At 37.1% G+C, this 21,648-nt stretch overlaps 1 protein-coding gene across 1 annotated transcript in view; it reads right to left on the bottom strand.

Moving 5' to 3' along the window:
* Positions 1 to 21,648, bottom strand: part of LRP2 (LDL receptor related protein 2) — a 115,082-nt gene that overhangs the window by 29,327 nt on the left and 64,107 nt on the right. Inside the window, exons 33-53 of the mRNA XM_053947443.1 lie at positions 20,900 to 21,043; positions 19,832 to 19,941; positions 18,764 to 18,941; positions 18,231 to 18,444; positions 17,532 to 17,771; positions 17,209 to 17,397; positions 15,289 to 16,209; positions 14,574 to 14,739; positions 13,937 to 14,095; positions 12,730 to 13,019; positions 11,219 to 11,422; positions 10,600 to 10,842; positions 9,882 to 10,007; positions 7,976 to 8,095; positions 7,019 to 7,150; positions 5,932 to 6,133; positions 5,197 to 5,492; positions 4,180 to 4,696; positions 2,244 to 2,396; positions 1,623 to 1,793; positions 111 to 334 (exon numbers count right to left, since the gene is read on the bottom strand). Coding sequence (XP_053803418.1) covers positions 111 to 334; positions 1,623 to 1,793; positions 2,244 to 2,396; positions 4,180 to 4,696; positions 5,197 to 5,492; positions 5,932 to 6,133; positions 7,019 to 7,150; positions 7,976 to 8,095; positions 9,882 to 10,007; positions 10,600 to 10,842; positions 11,219 to 11,422; positions 12,730 to 13,019; positions 13,937 to 14,095; positions 14,574 to 14,739; positions 15,289 to 16,209; positions 17,209 to 17,397; positions 17,532 to 17,771; positions 18,231 to 18,444; positions 18,764 to 18,941; positions 19,832 to 19,941; positions 20,900 to 21,043 — 4,999 coding nt within the window. The remainder of the gene's footprint in view (positions 1 to 110; positions 335 to 1,622; positions 1,794 to 2,243; positions 2,397 to 4,179; positions 4,697 to 5,196; positions 5,493 to 5,931; positions 6,134 to 7,018; positions 7,151 to 7,975; positions 8,096 to 9,881; positions 10,008 to 10,599; positions 10,843 to 11,218; positions 11,423 to 12,729; positions 13,020 to 13,936; positions 14,096 to 14,573; positions 14,740 to 15,288; positions 16,210 to 17,208; positions 17,398 to 17,531; positions 17,772 to 18,230; positions 18,445 to 18,763; positions 18,942 to 19,831; positions 19,942 to 20,899; positions 21,044 to 21,648) is intronic.

The following is a 21,648-nucleotide window of genomic DNA, read 5'->3' as shown; positions in this document are numbered from 1 at the left end:
TATTCCACTCAGTAAAGGCAAAAGTTGAGTGCACTCAGAGTCCTTTACAAAGGACTAGTCCCGAAATAACACCTGACCCTCTAAATGCAAATCTAATTCTGTTTTCTCACCAAATGGCTGTCTGTATGGATGGTAAACATGGATGTCAAATGGTCTGTGCGTGGTATTCACAAGAACAGTCCTTTCTGATCCATCATATTTATTTCCTTTTTCAACTGTCCTTGTGTTCCAATCAGTCCAATATATTGTGTCTTCAAAAATTGTTATTGCAAATGGATGAGGTAGAGTCCCATCGTATACTGTGTGACGATGATGTCCATCCAGGTCAGAGTACCTCCACAAAGAAAAATTTGTACAAAACATTCAGATAAATGCTAAAACTTCTTTCCATCTTTTCTCTTTACATATTATGTATGCTTATGGTCCTTCATGATTGGTGACCAGAAACATGCAATGTAGAATTGCAGCTTCTTTATGCCCTAAAGACAGATCACCATCCTTAGCAAATTCATTTTAGTATATGGAGGAAAGTAAAACAGGCTATTTCAGGGAAATAAATGGAATAGAGTAACATCCACCGAAATGTATACTCCTCCAGAAGCACATTAGCTAGAACAATGAAATTTTGCACATGTATTGCCTTAATAGTGAGTTATTTTTGTCACAAAAGAGACTAGCTTGCCTAGATGATTCAGACTGCTAATTATGAAACATTGAAGACAACAATAGGCTTCCCATATTCTTAATTTTACGTCTTTCTGATTTAGTCTCCTTTCCTGAATTATCTTTGACAAAATTTTACATTTTTCTATCACCTTTCCCATATATGGGGAAATTATGAAATACAAGAGAGGAGAGAGAAACACACACATAATTAAGTTACGTTTTTGAAAAGACATCTCTAATACTTTATCATAGAAAAGGCTGCCAGAAAAATTAATGTAGAGAAGAAATAGAAGTAAATACAAATATAAATCTAAATGTGCAGGTAAATATGAATACAAATATGAACACTAACATAAATACAAGTTATTGGTTTCAAAATATTTCAGTATTATGAGTTTTAAAATAATTTAAATAGCCAGATAACTATTATTTATTTTTACTGCTATTTAGATGGGAATTTTCTAGTACTAAAAGCAATGTATAGATTTTTCTTGATTGACAAAAGAATCCCAATTGCCATCAGGAAATTCCATATCATACTTATGGACATTCAGATACCTTCTAAAGGTTTGTATACAACTTATTAGCATTTATCTAGTTTAGTTATAGCTCAATTCTCATCTATAAGCAAAAACAAGAGAATCAAAAAATAGGGAATTTATAGTCAATTTTGCTTTGGTTCAGGTTGCATAACTGGACACAGAGAAGTTGCATATTTTAGTACAGTGTGTGAATCTTTTCACTGTAATTTTTGGACAATTTTCACTGAATGTAGCAACTCTGTTACTGTGTCATCTAATGATCCATATCATCTACTACTCCAGACATTTTGACTCCAGTTTTCTATAGAGTCAGTGGGCAGAAGTGTGTATTCTTTTTACAGCACCTATAAATTCTCCCACCACAATCTGACATGAGCAATCATTCAGTCATTTTAATATTTTCTGTTTACATACTCAATATAATTTAGATGGGCATCTGTCCAGTAGAGCTTGTCGTTGGTGTAATCTATGGTAAGTCCATTGGGCCACTCTAACTTTGCAGAGATGATTACAGTCTTTTCCTTGCCATCCATACCAGCTCGTCCAATATAGGCTCGATCTGCCCAGTCTGTCCAGTAAATCTGTCTGTTCAAACGAATACTTAGAGTTAGGATTGTTGAAGTAAATACTAGAAGCTGTGCCTCAAATATAGTATTTCCTGCCACAGAAGTAAAGCAGAGATTGAGGAAGCAGAAAGCTAATATATATTTTTAGTTTAACTGCAACAGCAGACAATTATGCAATTACAATTTAATTCAGTCAGCCCCAACACCTACCAAACCATACACATTTCTATCAACCTTTAGCCTTGCAATTAAAACTTCCTAGTCCATATGGAACCAAATTCCACTTTCAGTGGGAGCTGACAGCCATGCATATACACCCACAACAGGCAAGCTACTATTTCTCCTAAGCTGCAAATAAGTACTAACACCACAGAAATCTAAATACAAGCAGCCCAAATTTACTTCAGATTTTCAGAATAGTGCAAGATTTTTTGCAAAATAAAGGAAAAGGACTCTTGGAAGGTCATACCCATATTTTGGATGAATAACAATTGCTCTGGGATACTGAAAGCAGAAAGTATTGTTGGCATCCACACACCGATCCACCAGTTTTTTCCGGAATCTTCCATCAAGTTCAGAGACATAGAGACAATCTCGGTAGGCATCGACCCAGTACAATTTTCTGAAACATTTTAGAGTTAATTTATTAAATATTATTTTTCCCCCTTATTTTGCTTCACAGCACCTTAATTTTGTTTTTTCTCCTAGAAGCGATGTATCCACTGCAAAGGAACACATACTTCATTGACATCTCTTCTACACTATGCTTCCAGGCTGCTCTTTTCACTTCTGTTTTCCTTGTAACCACAATCAGTGGCGCCAAATTCAAACTTGCAGGTGCCCAGTTGAGTAATAATATGCCATTTGCCTACAAATTCCTAAACCTTTCTTCCCTTTCTTCTGGCCTAAACCTTTCTTCTGGCCAGGAGCAGGAAAACAGACATGCCGTGCAATGGACTGCAAGGGCTGCAAGGCATTGTAGAGAATCCTCAACTGTTCCATGCTGCCAACTCTGCTCTCTTCAAACAGGTAGAAAAGCCCTAAGTAGTTTGGCACTCTAATTTTAATTTCACCTCGAATTTTCTAACACTTCTATTACTTTGCCTGGGAATTACACACAGCTGTAAGCCAAGAAATCATACAAGCAGAAGTGATGATTTTTTAAAAAGCCTGCATCAAAGCAAAGCATTAAATTCAATTAGAACTACAGCAGGATACTTTGAAATTCTCTGCAGAGCTGGTCAGCTCCAGCATCCACAGTGTCATTCCAGAAATAGCCAAACAGATATCATTCTGCCTACATCACCCTAACTAGCACCATTCCCACCAGGGAGGAGGAGAAAACAGTCTTCTCCAACCTGCATATCATGGCACCCTTTAATCCTCTCTCTGCACAGAAAACAAGCAGGAAAATTCAACCATTGTACTGTTCTTCAGCCTGCCTGGAACACCTAAACAAGAACTGACTGGAAACATAACTAATGGTAGGTGAAATAATTCAAAAGCTGTATTAGAAATGAAGCTGTAGGACCAGTTCAGCTAAAATTTGCCTTTTTCTTCATCACCTCTACATGATTCATGAAGCATTTGGGGCTGCTAGCAACATTAATTATCATTAGGTTTAGAGACAAAGTGGCTTAAAAATAAAAACTATTATATGGACATATAAATACTCTCATATAAGTTCCAAAAGTGACTTTTTGAACAATTCATATTGGTTTACAGTCTGATCCACGTTATTTAAACTATTCATACTTATACCACTGCACTTGGAAAGCAAGATGAAACACAGCAAGACCACTGTCAGAGAGGCCACCACATAATGACAGAGGCTCTGTGGCAGTAAATCAGACTACTTTTTGAAACACAAAATTTTTAGGCAACTAAAAATTTACCATAATGGAATGAAATGTAACTGGGAAACACATCACCCATATCTGCTGGCCTCCTGACAGAAAATTATTTGCATCACATTGTTTGAGTGTGTCAGTTAAAGGTGCGTTTTTCAAGAGCCAAAGACACATGTTCTTCACATTGGTACAGGAGCTAATTTTCATTAAGGCTTACTATTGCTTATTTCACTAGTTAACTTTCTAGCTACCTGTTACAATATTTTATTTATGCAGAGCGAAACCTGCATGCCAATCCTGACAACTGTTAGCAAACAATTGATGGGAGAGCAAGTCTGACAGAACCTCAGTATACTACACATCAGAGTAATTTAAGTGTTATGTATTAGATACTGATAAACAATTTAGAGCAGTTGTGTAACACTGCATCCACAATCCAAACTATTTCACTACTCATCAGGAATTTCATATGGAGTCGGGAAAAACCCCTAAGATAAACTCCTTCACACATCATTTCTTCAGTAGCTCAGAAAGACAAAAAATGTATTTTCTTACCTGCCAACCCAGTCAACAGCGATACCTTCCCCGTTGGGCACATCATCACTTATCACTGTCTCCTTATTTGTCCCATTTAGGAACATTCGTTCAATGACATTTCTCCCCACATCAATCCAGTATAACCTCTTTTCCACCCTGTCAAAGTCCAGTGCCACCACATTTCTCAGTCCTTGCAAAATGAGAGAGTAAGACTGGCCATCTGCTGTGAGATTTCTCAGATAGTAACGGTTGCTAAAAATAAGGTATGGGGAGATATTACTATTTTGCCGGCAACTTTTTCCATCAGGCTCCCGGATATAGCCTGGGGCACACTTACAGATGTAGGAGCCAGCTGTGTTCTCACAAATCTGGCTACATACTGATGGAGTTTCATTGCACTCATCAATATCATCACAAGTCCGTTTATCAGACATAAGTTTGTATCCAGGATGACAAGTACAGTAGAAACTTGTCTGTGTGTCTGTACAGTCATGATCACATCCACTGATTGAAGGGTCACTGCATTCATTTACACCTGGGGAAGGAAACGAGTTCTATTCAAGGAGCCAGCTAGCAGAGTAATAGTGCAGTCACTTTCCAATGCATTCTGTCTCTCTCTCCTTGCTACCCCCTGAAAATGCTGAATGTGGATGTGGGCTGCTGTAATAAAGGAAAAAAGTAAAAAACACAATCTAATATAAAATTATTCTACCACCTCTGAAGTCTGTCACAAAACACCGAGTGCAAAGTATGGACTATGGCATATTTTTGAAATGCAAGGGCAATGCATAACAACGTATGAAATACATTTTGTTTATATCATTAGCTCATCGACACAGTCAGTTAAAGCAGCACATGGTAAGTATGACTTAATTAAAGCAAAAAAATTTAAAAGTTACATTTCTTATTATTTTAATTTCTGAGGAACAGCCATGGAATAGATATGATTGGAATTAAGGAATTGTATTAAGAGTGTATTTTTTCAAAGGTGCCTAAGATTTTTGAATTAGACAGTACAAATAAATCTATACATACCACATCCTTTTTCATCACTGTTATCTAAGCAATCATCCAACCGATTGCAGACTTTAACCAGCTCAATGCAGTTTCCATTGTCACATTTAAAATGATGGGGAGAACAGGTTGCTTCTGGTGTACTACAGAGATGTTCCAGCTCATCAGATTCATCTCCACAGTCATTATCCCCATCACAGATGTAGGCTTTGGAAATGCAGCGCCCATTCTGACAAGTAAACTGGTGCTGTTGACATGGTTCATAGATGCATCCTCTTTCATCACTGCTGTCTCCACAGTCATTCCGCCTATCACATCTGAAGAAAAATGAACACTCTCTTCAAATATAAGAAGACAATCACTGTCTTCAGAGCAGATGGATTTCTCCCAATTTCCAAAGAAGGTCGATATTTTTGGCTCCAATAGAAGAGACTTTCAGAAACTGGGGTCATATTGAACCTTGTGAGTCCTGCTAATATTCCCTGTGTGTATTATAGGCTAGACAGAATCACCCCAGGAGAGGTTACTAGTGACAATAAGAAGGATTAAGTGCTAATGGTGAGCAATGGAAATATTGAGAGAAAATTCTAGAGCATTTTCAAGTCAAGGCTAATGCACAAATGCAGAGCAGATAAATAGTTCCATTAAAATTTGTAGATCTAATTACAACTAAATGGTGTGATAAAAAAGGTTGAATTAGCTCCTTCACAATAAGCAATTTTGGGAATTTCTACAGCTGCTTGGGTAGTTACAAACCTGTATGTGTTACGGATGCACAAGCCATTACTACAGGTAAACTCATTTTCTGTGCAAGATCTTCGTGTGCAGTTCTGGTGTTCATCAAGAGCATCACTGCAGTCAGCATCACCATCACAGACCCATGCCCGAGGAATGCACCTCCTGAGTGGGGGTCGATTGTTGGCACATGTGAACTCTGCTGCTGTGCAGTTGCGGTTTGCTGAAGGAAAAGCACATTCAGTAACCAAGTTATTCTCTGTGTATGTGACACCCTCCTCCACCACCCACACAAACAGCCTGGATATCCACCCATAATCCACAATAGACCCATGTCCTCCTGCACATACAAAGACAGATACCACTGTATCTTCTCATTTACAAAACAGCACATTGTTCTTCATGGAGGCTGACTGGGAGCCAAAGCATTCCTTAGGCAATCCTGACATGCCCAGAAATCTGTATCCTAATCCTACTGGATTCTCAAATAAGCTTTTTCAGCCAGATTTTCTGGGAGCTGAATAGCCTCTATTCTCTATTTTGTTCAAAGTATTCTGTGCTCCAGGGAGCAAGCAGAGGCAGAAATATTACAGTTAATAAGGGCAAGGACTCCAAGTATAACCAGCTGTTCTCAAAAGAATCAAGAAGCAGGACCAGTCTTGGTGAACCTCCCTCCCTTTGTTCACCCTCTGAACAGATATGCTTATTTTGTTTACTAGTTGTTTAAGATATTAAGCCACAAACACATGGTAATTGATATGCACAAGATGCAGTCCATGATCACTAGGGAGCATCTCCACTGAAGCTGCTCTAGCTGCCCAGATCATACACACAACCCAGGTTAATTAAATCTCTATGTCAACTCAACAATTCGAAGAAGGATAATTGCAGAATTAGAACAATGTTTTGTTGGGGTTTTTTACCAGTAAAATATTCAATTTTCATTCAATATCATGAAAATGAAGGCATAGGAAGACTTGTACCTCATGCTTGGTGTGCACCTTTATGGGGTAGAAAAATTGGCAATGAGTGAGAGTTTGGGGGTTGGTTGTTTTCTAAAAAATACTTGCAGTTCAAAGTGGAGTATCTACTTGCATTAACCACCTACCACAATTATGTCTTTGATCCTCATCGCTCATATCCCCACAGTCATTATCACCATCACAGATCCACGTTGCTGGGATACATCTGCCATCATCACATCTGAACTGGTCACTCGAACAAGTCCGCATTTGGGGCACTTCAAAAGGAACACAATCACTGTGCTTGTTAAACTAACCTGCACTGCCATGAAATCTACTGACGACTATTTCAGGGAGAAACTTAGGACAGTGAAATGTAAAATCAAAGCTTAATTGTAAAATAGATAATGTATAAGATGCAAAACATTTTCTTAAGCTAAAGGTGCAACCCCAATAATGTGCAAAGTGAGCTACCAGCCCTGCTGAACCAACAGAAGAATCTTGCCTTGTGTTATTCTTACTTTTACAGTGAGAATAATAACTATGTTATAATACCAATTGTCACTAACTTAAGTTAGCTACTTCTCTTTTTCCCTGGAGATCGCTGCCTTTTTTTTCACCTCCTAACCTACTCCTCTGCTTATTCCCATCAGTTTCTATTGTACATACAGGATTTGTTTACTGTAATAGTATGATACCCATATACTGTGTCAACACTGTTCCCCTCTGCATCCCACATTCCCTTTTTCCCCAAATGTAATACTGCATGCACATTTTCTGTACAGCATGACATCTGCTTTTACATGCAAAACAATACCAAAATACTTGCTATCTTTTGCCATTTGATTCATTACCATCATAGTCTTATAGGGATAGGAGCTTATATATTAAGAGCAATCAGTTGTTGCAACTAAAACCTTCATATTCCATACACAGATTTAAGTATTTAAAACTCAAATTACTCAGTGACTCAGATTAGAGAAAGTGAATAAAACCCAGAAGATACTTATTTTCCAACTAGTCTGGATTAAAGCTTTTGCCTACAAGACAAATTACTGATTTGCCATAACCCATCATGTTGTATCTTCTGAGTGTAGACTTACCACAAGATGCAGGTTCATCAGAGCCATCAGCACAGTCTATTCCTTGATCACAGTACCAATGAGCAGGAATACAACGTCCCGATGTACAACGAAACTCACTGTTTGTGCAAGTCAGAGAGACTGGAAGAAAAAACCTATGCATGAGTTCTTTTTTTTTTTCTGTTACTTTTCCAAATTGTTTTAAGTTGCTTTTGAGTCCATGTTATGCAAAAAATACTACAGTCCCCAAAAAAGAAAGAGAAAAAATTATGCTAGGAAGGATGTCTCTTCCCAGCCTCTCTGGAAAGAGTTCATTGTACAAACTAGCTTGATATTTGTATGCAGAAAATGCACTTGATTTTCTCCCTGGGCATACGTATCAGCTAGTAAGTAGACAGAATTTGTCCTGGAAATAGGATTGCATGCAGCAACTGTACATATATTCTGCATTTATACTTGAGATAGGAAAATGACCACATTCCAGTGTACTCATTTCTCCAGTGCTAAAACCAGGCATAACAGACTCAGTGCTTTACAGGAAATCCTGGAAATAGGATTGCATGCAGCAACTGTACATATATTCTGCATTTATACTTGAGATAGGAAAATGACCACATTCCAGTGTACTCATTTCTCCAGTGCTAAAACCAGGCATAACAGACTCAGTGCTTTACAGGAAATCAAAATTAGTATCTCATGGTAGGGAATTTTCCTCCTACCAATTTTTCTTCACTTGCTGGTAGGAATCTTTCCTTATTGACAGTGAAGAACAAACCATAATACTGAGCAGTTCCAGCTCAGCATGCTGCAAATACTCTCTGCATTTCAGCCAAGCCCCTTGATCTTGGCATGTATAAGGGGTTTTGACAATTTCTTCAGTGGTTGCCAATACTTTCCTGTACCCTCTGATAGTTTCAAAATACCAGAAGGATTAAGTCTGGCCTTTTAACTTGCTCTTCCCTGTGCCTTTAATGATGGAAATCAAAGAGTTAACTATTGCTCATTAACATCTTAGTGTTTCTTTCTTTCATCTCTCATTCTCTCTCTCCCTCTTCCTTGCCCTTCACCACTTTTCAATATATGTAATTCATCAGGGACATAAACAGTAGAAGGGACAAAGTACACCTTTGACAAGCAAAACAAGGCTCACTATAGCCACATATTCTTGACACATTGGTGTCCATAGATAAAAGTGGCCACATTTTGGCTACAAAAATTGAACTCATGTTTTAGAAAAACTGTTAGTTTTTCCATGCAGTTAGTTCAAGGCATGTACCTTTAGAAAAAATAGTGAAAGCAAAAATAATCTACTCAGGCAATACTAAAACGAAATCATGACCTGAAAATATCCATTAAGTTTTAAAAATTGATTAATAGTATTTCATACAGGAAAACCACTACCTAACTTCTACCTAATAAAAATGTCCTAGCAAAGTTAATCTGGTTTGTAACTAAGGCTGATTCAAAACCAGGCACTTCTATATCCTAACTGGAAGATACAATAAAGAATGAATCATATGCTAAAGCATAACCACATGAAAGAGCTAAAAGAAATTTGAGACCATACACAAATTCATTCAGTTAGAAGGAAGAATATTCTAATGTTAAAGTTATGGAAAAAGACAACTCTCTATGATACTTAAGTGCCACACACCTTGTAAAACAATAAAAAATACAGACCAAAATAAGCAAAAGGAACAATCCTCAAATGCTATATTAAAACTCTGCAAAAATGTACCATCTTATTTATTAGATAAAAGTATTCTTTAGATAATTATGAGATAATAGGATGATGCATATCTAACTTCAGTGTAACAAAAGTAGATGTTTTGAGAACAGTTGGGGTTATATTAAAAGAAAAGAGCATTGGAATAAATTACAGAGGTATCAGAGAAGTAACAAAGGCCCTTTAACTCTCTTAACTTACCACAGTGAGTAGGACTCTCATCACTCATATCTCCACAGTCATTATCACCATCACACAAGTACGTTCGAGGAATGCAAATATTTGTGCTTTGACATTTTGTAAAACCAGACTGGCACGTACGCTCCGCTTTAAGGAGGAGGAAGAAAGCAAAAGTGCTTTAGAGTTGTTTTAAACACTGTTATGCTGTTATTTTCATGAACTGCGAAAGTAGCCAATATTGAACTAATCACAGTTTACATCATAAAGAAAACAAATATAACTGATAACTTTTATAAGGCGTATCATTTTAAACTATGTCATTATGGGATCACAATATACACTCCTGATTATTAAATATGGTATAATTAATATAGCATGACAGAAAGTAAAAGGCCATTGTCAAATTCCAGGCTAATCCTGCAAAAACAGAAGCCCTGAATCCAAGTTGTCTGAAATGATATTTTTGAAATGCATGGAAGTACTCACAAGAATTAACATTACATACTGCATGAGAACTTGTTGCTTCAAGGCAGACTACTTACAGCAACATTTATTATGTAATATCTTAGGGTGTTTCAGAACATGATTTAGCAACTCTATTTGCTTCAAACAGCACTAAACAGTACCTTTGTCCTTCTTGCTGATTTTATCAGATTTCTTCACATAAAACCACATTTCCCTCTTCCTTCATCTAGAGAGTCAGATATAAATAGGCACTAGGTACTAAGGCTCAACTTACGACAATTCCTCTCATCTGATGTGCCATTGTCATAACAGTTGTTTACTCCATTGCAGACATACTGAAGGGATATACACCTTCCATTATTGCAAGTAAATTCTGTGTGGGAGTCACAGGTTCGGAACAAGCAGCCAAGCTCATCACTGTTATCTCCACAGTCATTGTAGTGATCACAGCGGTAATGATAGGGTACGCATCGCCCATTGCCACAGGTGAAAGCTGTTGGCTGACAAGTATGGAAAGCTGTAGAAAATAAAAAAGAAAAAAAAAAAGTGGATAAAATATAGTCTTAAGTTTTCTGACAAAGTAACAAATAAAATCACAATATTTTTACCTGCCAGGGCAAACACAGCTGCAAAACGGACTGCATGAAAAGTAAAATACATATTTAAATTAAAAAATTAGAAATTGGCTATACATGACAAAAAATCAATACTACAGTGCTTCTGGACTCTAAAGCAAACCACTAGTCTTTCAGACCTCAAATCTGTGAGCAGGCAAGGGATTGTTTCTAAACTACAGCCATAAGATCCATGATCATAAAGCCATAAAAGTGACAGAGACTACAGAACAGGCAAGACAGAGTATATTTTCTGAAGCAGTTATTTTAAATGCTTACCACACACACTTTCCAACTCATCACTGCCATCACCACAATCATTGTCATTGTCGCATTTCCACCGCTCAGAGATACAATGTCCATTAAGGCATGTGAAGAAACCAGTATCACACCTGGTACCATTATCCACAATACAGTGCTTGTTGTTATTGGCTAAATACCAGCGACCTTCAGAGGGGCACTGACATTCTGCACCAGCTGGACCTAAATTTATGTTTGAAATTTAGTTTTAAAAAAATAAAAATAGGACACAACAAAAAGGAAATTTAACATTGATATTTTATATAGGTTTCCATGAAAGTGTTCACAGTTGTAACACTGGAAAAGGCAAAGAAATTTTCATAATTCCTATATGATCTATTTACTTAGATAGTAGTACGGTGACCTAGCCAGACTTTTATCTCAGTTAAGCATATGCAGATGCATTGAAACCCACAGAAGTTATTTCAGAGTTCCTTAGAGGAACTGAGATCAGAATTTTTACTACTGCTTGTTGTCCAAGTGCCTTTTTAGTGGCAGCAAGATGACATGTGATGCTTTCAAATATCACAGCTATATCCACTGAAACTTTATCCTTCAAAATGAAAACAAGTGTTCAAAATTTCTTGCAATAGACAAACTGCTCTTCTCAAAATTAATGAGAAGTTTGAGTTGTTTTCAGGCAAGATAGATCTTTAATGGTATTTAAGATGATACAAATGAAAACAGACACTGAATGACTTTTTCAAAGTCAAGGATCATAACTTCCAAAAATCTACAACACATTAAACAGCTCTGTAACATTATGTAAAGAAATAGCAACCATAAATTTTTAGAATGTCTTGTAGGAAACATCTGATCAGTAAGAGCATATACTCTTAAGGTAAGCATATCCTGCAGCACTCACTTCATGTCTCATCCAAGGAAAGTTTAAACCCCAGAAAAAAAAATGCTTTGGTTTAAGTTAGAGAAACCCATAATTTTCACCTGTGAGGATTCTCAGATACAACCCCTAGGTTTGTTGGTGAAGTACCATGATCTTAAATGGCACTTATTTTGATTGTATTTATAAATAATAATAAATAATAGATATTAAAAATTTGTGAACACTAAAAAATATTTCAGCTGTCCCCATGTGACTAGAATTGTTATAGTCTAAACTCTAATACAGGCAAGAGTAATAGTTTGCAGTCATCAAGTGACGCTGTTGAGCAGGACAGGAACAGAGAACTCCAGATCAGAAGGCTAAGAAAATGAACTCTCTCTTTATTTCAAATGTACCACTCTATATATAGAGAACATCGAGAAGACTAATTTCATTGGTCTTAGAGTAAAAACATGTGTCACCATTGGTTTGCAGTGAATGACGCACAATAGCAGAACATGTCTATAAACAATGTGAATAACAAGATAGATTAGAGAATTATTTGCATTCTTTCCCAACTGTTTCCCAGGCTCTTGCCTGGTTAGAAAACCTTTCTCTTTCTCTCTGACTGAGCTGAGAATACCCACAATCAAGCATGACAGCTTACCTGGTGCACAGATGTGACTGCAGCCACCATTGAACTGGTTGCAAGGGTTCATACACTGCTGCTGCTTACTTTTTGCCCAGACATGAATATCCATTGGTCTTTGTGGAAGATTCATGATCATTACAATCTGATCTGAACCATCATACTTATTGGCTCTATAAATGCTTCGTGTGTTCCAGTCTGTCCAATATATGTGCTGATCAAACACTGTCATTGCAAATGGATGCAGAGCAGTGCTAACAATTACCTCACGATTTGTACCAGTGAGAGTGCATCTCTCAATCTTCTGCCTACAATAACATAGAAATTATTACATCTTAAAGAAGTCAAAAGACTTATGTATAAAACCATGCCCTAATTAGTCTGGCAACTGATATCCAGCATTTCAGTAGTGCTCACCAGTATCTCAGGTGCTGCTATGCTCCCCCAACTCCATTAACTAGAGTTTGAAACAGAAAAGTGTATGTTCCATTTGACATCCTGAATTCCTCTTGAAATAGACATCCCATTACAAGTGCCTTGCCCTCCTGCATGCAGATAAATTCAAACAGCCACTTTCTTCCCAGAAGATTCCATATAGACACAGGCCATGGGATTTATTACACTACAGAGAACACTCTTCTGATACAACAAAAAAAAGGCTGAAAAATAACTTCTATGCTGAAGGAATCAGAGGGGAAAGGTCTGATTGCTGCAGTGGTTTCTCCAAGACCATGGGTAAATTTGAATCCTTAGAAAATGAAACCATTTTTTAAAACTTTCCTGCTGATAGAAGAAATTCTGTGGCATAAATTCAAGGGTTGAGCTCTGTCTGGTAGGCAACAGCAAGAATATCAGGCCAAATTCCACAGGTGACAGGCATTAACCATGAGCAATGAATACTGTAAAATGTGTACTGCGATTGTATTTGCTGGAGAAGACACTTATGAAAGTCCTGAACTGCGTGTAAGACAAACTGACAGCGGGTACAAGTGCATAAAGCAGAGAACAAAATCTACACTGTGACAGAATATAACTGCTTATTGCAAAGCAGTTTCAATATTAAAACTTGACATTGCATTGCTATTAACTAACTCCTAACATTCTATAATGTCAAGTACCAAATTCAACTGAAATGCTGAAAACCAGCTAAGAAATGAGGAAAAATAAATAGAGCTATTAAAATATTAACTAAATGTAAACCAACAAGTATGTTATCAATACATACAGATTTGCATCAGCCCAGTACAGCTGCTGTTCTTCATAGTCCAGGGTAAGTCCATTTGGCCATACCAAGTTTGTGCTCACAATGGGTGTTCTGAAGTTTCCTCCAAGTGTAGCTCGTTCAATCTTTGCATTTGAACTCCAGTCAGTCCAGTACATATATCTGTCAATAACATAATTATATTTTCATAAAACAAAACTCACAAACTTTGCTTTTGGTGGTATTTCCACCCTCGTGTCCCTCACTGAAGTGTGCATTGCAAAACTACAGGAAAAGATCTTCTTCCTCTATTTTGGCTCACACTGACAAGGGAGTCTTCTAGAGGGATCACAGGGGTCCACTGCAGTGAACTTCAGAAAATTCTTTCCAGCTCGTATGTGAATCCAGTAAAGTCAGTTAATCTCTTCCTTAACTTTCTTAGTTATAACACAGTATAACTGGCAATGAAATTAAGAGCACAGTATCATACAGTAATGCCCCCGTCCTCTCAGGAAATGTTCTGATACTGAAACAAGAATTCTTCTGAAGCATTCAAGGAATACAACAGAAAAAGGGTTAGGGTTATAGGAAGTCTCTGGCAGTCTTTGTCAAGGTCTAAATTGTAGTTTCACCTGCAGTCAAAGCACAGTGCAACACATACCCTCTGCAGGGATCTAATACAATGGCTCTCGGCCGTGGCACTCGGGCGATCACTGTGCGGTTTGATCCATCCACAGCCATCGAGCTGATGGTCTGATTGAGGTAGTCACTGTAGTAAACTCTGTTGTTGATCCAGTCAAAGGCTATGCCATCCGGAGTCCCCAGGTCTTAGGCACATGCAAGCAAACACATGGCATGCTCAGCACGGTTTCCTGAGATACTTCAACACTTTTCATCTATTATAATTTCGCTACACCAAAGACTTCTTTGAAATGCCATTGGTACCAGTGCAAATCTGTCCATTTAAAAACCTAGAGTATTAATACTTGGGAATCAGGCAGGCCTGGGTATACAATAGTGTTTCAAAGACCTTTCCCTCACATAGATTTAAGTTCTGATTGCTATTCTTCAAGTGGCATGAATCCTCCCTCACTCCATTATATTAATTTATTATATATAATTTTAATTTATTTATATAATTTTATATACAAGCAATATCTATCCAGTTTTATATTTCCATTTCATTGGGATCAAGATGAAATAAGAATCTCAGAAAAGGAAAAAAAAAGAAAGAAAAAAGAGCATTTTATTAGATATCTTAACTAAGTGGTCGACCTTGACCTTTAGCATAAAAATATGTGTTGAGTAAGTGGTAGGTGCTGCAAGTCATTATTTTTAACATCTGATTACTTTGTACCATATTTCAGTGCACTTACCAGATGCAACTACAGTTGGAGAGCTAATTCCTGAGTAAATACTAATATAACTGATTCTTCCTGTTCCTGAAGGATAACTTTGTGTAAAATATATTCGGTTGTTTATGCTGTCAAAATCCAGGGCCACAGCAGTTCTTAACACACTGACTGTGCGGAAGGGAGGACTGTGGTTTTCAGGATCTAGGTGGATACTTCTGAGGGCATTTTCAAGAGCAAAAATCAGGTAATCATCTGTTGAAATGGAACATCTCTTGCCATCACTGCCTAGTGTTCCGAAGGCACAACCACATTTCGGTGTCTGAATGTCAGGGAGGGCAAAACAGAGATGAGAACAACCTCCATTGTTGTCCAGACAAGGATTGTTGTTGACATCAAGGGGAGAATGTGACTGGAAATTATTGTTGTAAATTGTAACATCCCTCAGCCAATTAATATTATCTCTTATTACTGTTGGCTGATCAGTATTGCCTGGCTGCTTGCTGGCTTGGAAGATTTTTTTCAGGTTTCGATCCACCCAGATCATGGAATTGCCGAAGATAGTGATACCATAGGGAGTTGGATAGCGACTGCCATAACGTACAATTTCAACATCACCACCATCAGGCTGAATTCTTGCAATCATATCTAAGGAATCGTCCACCCAGTAAATGTAGCCATTGCTGTGATCTATGGCCAACCCACGAGGTGTGACAATGCCCTCAGACACAAGAACTGTTCTGTTGGTGCAGTCAAGGAAAGCACGTTCGATCTTTGGATTTTGCCCATAATCTGCCCAGAAGATATATCTGTTTTTTGGGTCAACTACTATATGTCTTGGCATGTCTATGGTAGTTTTCAGAAGCACACGGCGATAAGTTGTGTTTAAACGCAAAACTTCTATAAAAGTCTCTGTCAGGAAGGCATTTGTAAAGTAAAGATTTCCTGTAGACAAAAAACCAAAACAAAACAAATCAGAAAAGCAAAACAGAAAGTTAATATTAGCACCAATACCTGAGAAACACAAGTTGCTAAAATACTGAACCACAAAATGAATAGCCATCATAAATATGTTAGTAGTTGGAAGCATAAGGTATTTGCCTACCATCTGATGAATTAGAAAGAAGACAGCCAAACTGACAGTAGACAATTAATTTCTAAATTCTCATGGATGGCCATGGGTATCAGTAGTACAGTTGCCTTTTAAAACACACAACTATGAAATCCATGTTATGGCACAAGACTGTATACAGGAACTAAATTGAGTGTTTACAGCAGATGATTATCCTAAAACTCATCCCAACAAGCCTATCAATCAACTGAAGAACTTTTGCAAAACATATATACAGTACATATATATACAAAACTAAAGTATTAATGGCAATTGTTGATTAATACTTTCTGAAAAGTTAATATTTTAATTAATCTCTAATATGTTTAAATAGGAACAGGAAGTACACATGTGGAAATTATAGTTCAAAGATAAAAATTTCTTCTGCTTTTTTAACTTTTCATTATAACTTATAACATGTGTACACAGCAATCTCAGGGTACATAAGAAGTGCTTTCTTATTTACAATGTCATAACACAGGTTTTGTGCATTCTTCTCTGGTTTCTCTGCATTTTTCTCATGTTTTCACAATGGTAGTTCACAGCTATGTACAAACATACAGACAAGAACAGAGGCCTAAGACAAATATTAAAGCATCAGTAGAGAAAAGGCTCTATACATCTTCTCTGATAAACTTTCACCTTTACATATATATATACATAAACATAAGAGCCATTCATTACTTCCTCTTATTTTAAAACCAGTCCATTAAAGCACAAGCTGGAACCATAGTGCTTCCATTCAAAATAGTTCCATTAGAATCTGCTTATGTTAGCCTAAAAATTTTATAATATGTAAACAATAACATTCTCCTAAATTCAGCTGTGCTTACCTGCTACCCAGTCAATTGCAATGCCACGGATCCCATTTCGTCCTATTCCATTTGTAACAACATTTCTAAAATAAGAACCATCAGGTTTAATTTTACGTATTGCATTCTGAGAAGAAACTGTGCTGCTAAAGTCACACCAGTAAATGAAACCAGAAGGCATGTGAACATCCACATGAAGTGCATTTCGTCCTGAAATATTTTGAAAAGTATTAATTAATGATTTTTTAATATAAACTAAATGATTTAAAGTATGTGCTATGTTAGAAAGAAATGCCAAAATACTAGGCATGACAAGATTTTTTCCTATTACAATATTCACATACCTCTTCCTGCCAGTGGTACCATGGCTTCAGAGTGATCTGATGTCTCTAAACTAAATCCTTTAATTGCAGAGAGCATAGAAACAACTACAAATGAACTGTATGGGGAACAGGTTCTGTTATCAGGATTTAGCTGAAATCCAGTAGCACAGGCACAGGTGAATAATCCACGAGGTACAGGCAGGCAAAGCTGCTGGCAAACTCCAATATTATTACTGCAGCCATTTGTGGAACCAGCAGAATCTGCAAAAGACATACATGGCAAAACAAAAATCTCAATTGTATCATCACAAACACCCATGGATATACACCCAAATGCATACACTTGTATAATATTAACAATCAGCTGACAAAAATAAAGATCCTAATCAGAATACATTTTAGCACAGATGTGATAGCAATGGGTTTACTGGTCTCTTGTCATCTAAAATCAATGGGGCCAACAATCAGATAAAACAAATTTGAAGCTAAAGTAACAAAATTTCTTAGTCAACATGACTTTAGTAAAATTACATGAGCCAATACATGCCTTAACTAGATGGTGGAGCATCTCTTTACCAAAACCATGCAAAATGCTTCTGACACTTTTCCTGTAAACCAAATCAAAGCATGTCCTTTGAAAGAGCAACCATTCTGTCTCTAAGGAAAGTTCGAGTTTTTGCAAGTTGAATATCCTGAAACATCTCTCTAGCAAATACTCACTGTCTCTGTAATACACACGTAGGCCCTTCAGTCTTGGGACATTATCTCTCAGTACTACTTTGTTTGCACCGGTGGCCTTGTCAACTCGTTCAATTACTTCATAATCTCGATCAGTATAGTACAGAAAGGTATCGTACACAGCAACTCCCCAGGGATGAGAAAGATGAACCACCAAAGTCACACGATTTGTACCATCCATATTGCCTCTCTCAATCTAAGAAATAATTTTAAAGATTAGGATTGTATTTCCTATAGCAACAGTTCAGTGTTATAATATACAACTAAAATGCAATGCATAATACTAAAATCTCTTTTGTGCATGAAATCTTTAGGTACAAGGTAGGAAGAAAAGGCAGGCAGTATATTATTTCTGATCTTGTACTTTTGATGGTATTCAATAACAACAGCTATCCAGATTTAGCTTGGTCCTGCAACTCCCATTTATAAGAGAAAACTGAAGTAACTGAATCACTCATGTGAACCATAGAAGCAGAGGCAGGTAAAGAAGCAATTATTTAAAAAATATCACCTACCATTCCTGTGCTTGTAACAGCCCAGTACAACTTCTGTTCCTTAATGTCAATGGTAAGGAATTCTACGTGGTCCAGGTTGCCAGTGAAGAGGGTTTGTATGCCTGAGCCATCCATGTTTGCACTGGCAATCTTTGCTGGGACTCCACTGTCAGTTCCCTGGTCTGTCCAGTACAACTTCCTATAACAGACATTTTCAGATCTGTTAGCAAAACTGGCAAGAGAAATCAGTGGACCAGAGTTGATTGAGCATACGCTTAAAACTGATTCCTCTGTCAGTCTAATACTTCAGCACATGCTGAACAGAGCTCATGTTGAATCAAACCACAATGAAAAAGAGCTTATTTGAGAAAGAGAAGAATGCAGGTTCTCTCAACAAAGAGAAACACCTGCTTCTCTTGAAAGAGAGGACTGCCTCTTAAATAGTTTTTAGAAGTCCATAACCTCACCTATTTCGTCCCACAATATCATCAGCAGGTAAACGCACTAGAGTATTATGACTATAACATAAAAGGAGGAAAATAATAATTCTGTTTCACAGATGGCTGCAACATTTCAGAGTGAGTTTGGTTTCAATTATCAATTAAAACTACAGAATCAGAAAAAATATAGATGAAACAGAAAAAAGGCAAATTGCCCTTTTTGAGAGCAAGCGGCAAAATTATATTCAGTGCTATGCTTTTTGACATGTGACATTTTTCCCATGTAATAGGTCTTTCTACTAGGCTCAAGTCAGATACCACAAGATATTTTACAGAAAGACTTTGGAGTACTCTTTATTCTGGGTTCCCATTTTTCAGGGATTTTTTCACAATCATAATATTCTGAGATTTTTTTGAATTAAAAAATGGTACTATACAAGCATATTGTAAATTAAGGAGGATGAACATCTATGTTATAATTTAGGAAGCTATGTACTTATACAGCTTAAAAAGAGTAAATAAATTCTGCACAAATATGAAACAAACAAAACCATGTCAAATCCAGGATGAAACCTGAAAACACTAAAAAACAAGAAAAATATGGAGAATACACTCATGAGTAAATACAATAGCAGTTTTGGAAATTTACCCTCTTGCTGGATCAACTGCCAAACCAATTGGTGTGCCAGCTCCCAGAGAGGTGCCATCATTGGTAATCAGTGTTTTCCTGTACATTATGTCACCATTCAGCTTCAGGACCTATGCAAACATTGAACTTATCAGACCATGCAATATGGAACTTACAGTACATCTTCAAAATACAGGAATGAAGCCTAAACCAACACAGAGTTGAAATTGCAGAAGACATTCTCGAATACCATGAAGAAAAAGCACATTGTTCCGTACTCTAACCACTTCCCTTCTCTAACAAGCACCCTTGAAGGAGCTGCTTGCAGCTAAGAACCTGCCTATGACAGCAAGGAAGGATCCTAGGTATAAAAACAGTTCATCTTTCAGTTTCCATAATATCTTCAAGGACTGAATGGGTTGATGAAATTCTGATTTAGGAAGTATCCCATTTCATTTGCTCAAATTAGCTGCCTTTTAATTTAATAGTAGGCATTTCTATTTTGGAACAAGAGCACTAATGACTGGGGTTATTCACAGTCATTACTGTATTATATATTACTTATCCTCCATTTCCCTACTTTGAATGACAATTTTATCCTTCACATACCATGAGACTGCTTGTCTCTAGAAAGCTACATGATATGTTATCAAAGCATTTGGGAATGGATCTTACTGAGTTCAATGGCAGCATTCCTTTACTATCAGAGGCATTGCATCGGGATCATTGTTTGAAGTAAGGATAGTAACAGCAGTAACTCTAATAATCATAGATATTGTGTGTTAAACACTAGAAGCCTAAGGCGTTGTAGGGAGAAAACAAAAAGAGAGATTTATACACAAATAAAGTTTGCAGGATAGATCTATGCAAAAATAAAGTGTCCAGAATACACTGCTTTCAATCTTTTTGACTATGCTTAAATTTAAGTTTCTGTTCAAGTTTGTAAAGTATTTTTCTACACACAGATTACACTTTAAAATAAATCTTATTTAAGTTTTTCTTTAAATAAATATTACTAATTTCAACCTCTATAGGTAGCAATGAAAAATCTAGGCTCTTAGTTTCCAATCATTCCTCTTAAATAATTACCTCAATTGACTGTGTCCCTGGGTTACTGTAATACAGGTTTGCAGATATCCAGTCTAGTGCCAGACCAATAGGAGCACCAATAACAGCTGCTGGAGCAAAAACTGTCCTGTTGGCTCCATCTGACCTCACTCTGTGAATTTCACCCTTGGAAAGAAAAATAACAAAAGTTTAAAAAAATGTCAAGAGCAGAAAACACTCCTCTATTCCAACTACACTAGAACTTCTTTTATACTGCAATCTTTTCTAATGCTAGCGCAGTTCTAGGAGGGAGAAGGCAGAGATAGGACTGAACCAGCAAAATAAAATGGAGCACAGAAACTAGAGAAAAATCTTTTTTGCAGAGGGTGATCCATGACTGACACAGGTGTCTTAGCTCTGTTTGGGAGCAACAGAAGCCTGAGGCCTGCAGGTCAGGGATACAGCTGGGGGGCACAACCCAGAGACACACATTTGTCAGGCTTTGTCCCACCTAAAGACCCACCTAAAGCCGACCTAACACCTAACACTTGGCCTGCGAAGGCACCTGCCATTCCACTTGCCAGGATTTAACTTGCTGGTAATGGATGTATCAGCCCTTGACCTCCTACACTATTGTATATGTCAGCTGTATCTGCTGGCTGACATCTGTAAAGAGTATTTTTTCAGACTGCAGGGAAGATGAAACAGATTCCCAAGTACTTAAGTAGTTTCTCGGGTAAAGGTTTGCTTAAATAGGTCTATTTAAATACTTCATTGAACTAAACATTCTA

This window comes from Vidua chalybeata, chromosome 7 (genome assembly GCF_026979565.1).
Source record: "Vidua chalybeata isolate OUT-0048 chromosome 7, bVidCha1 merged haplotype, whole genome shotgun sequence".
In the NCBI taxonomy this organism is placed as follows: Eukaryota; Metazoa; Chordata; class Aves; order Passeriformes; family Viduidae; genus Vidua; species Vidua chalybeata.
Note: the sequence above shows the minus strand (reverse complement) of the source record. Positions and strands in the feature narration are given on the sequence as shown.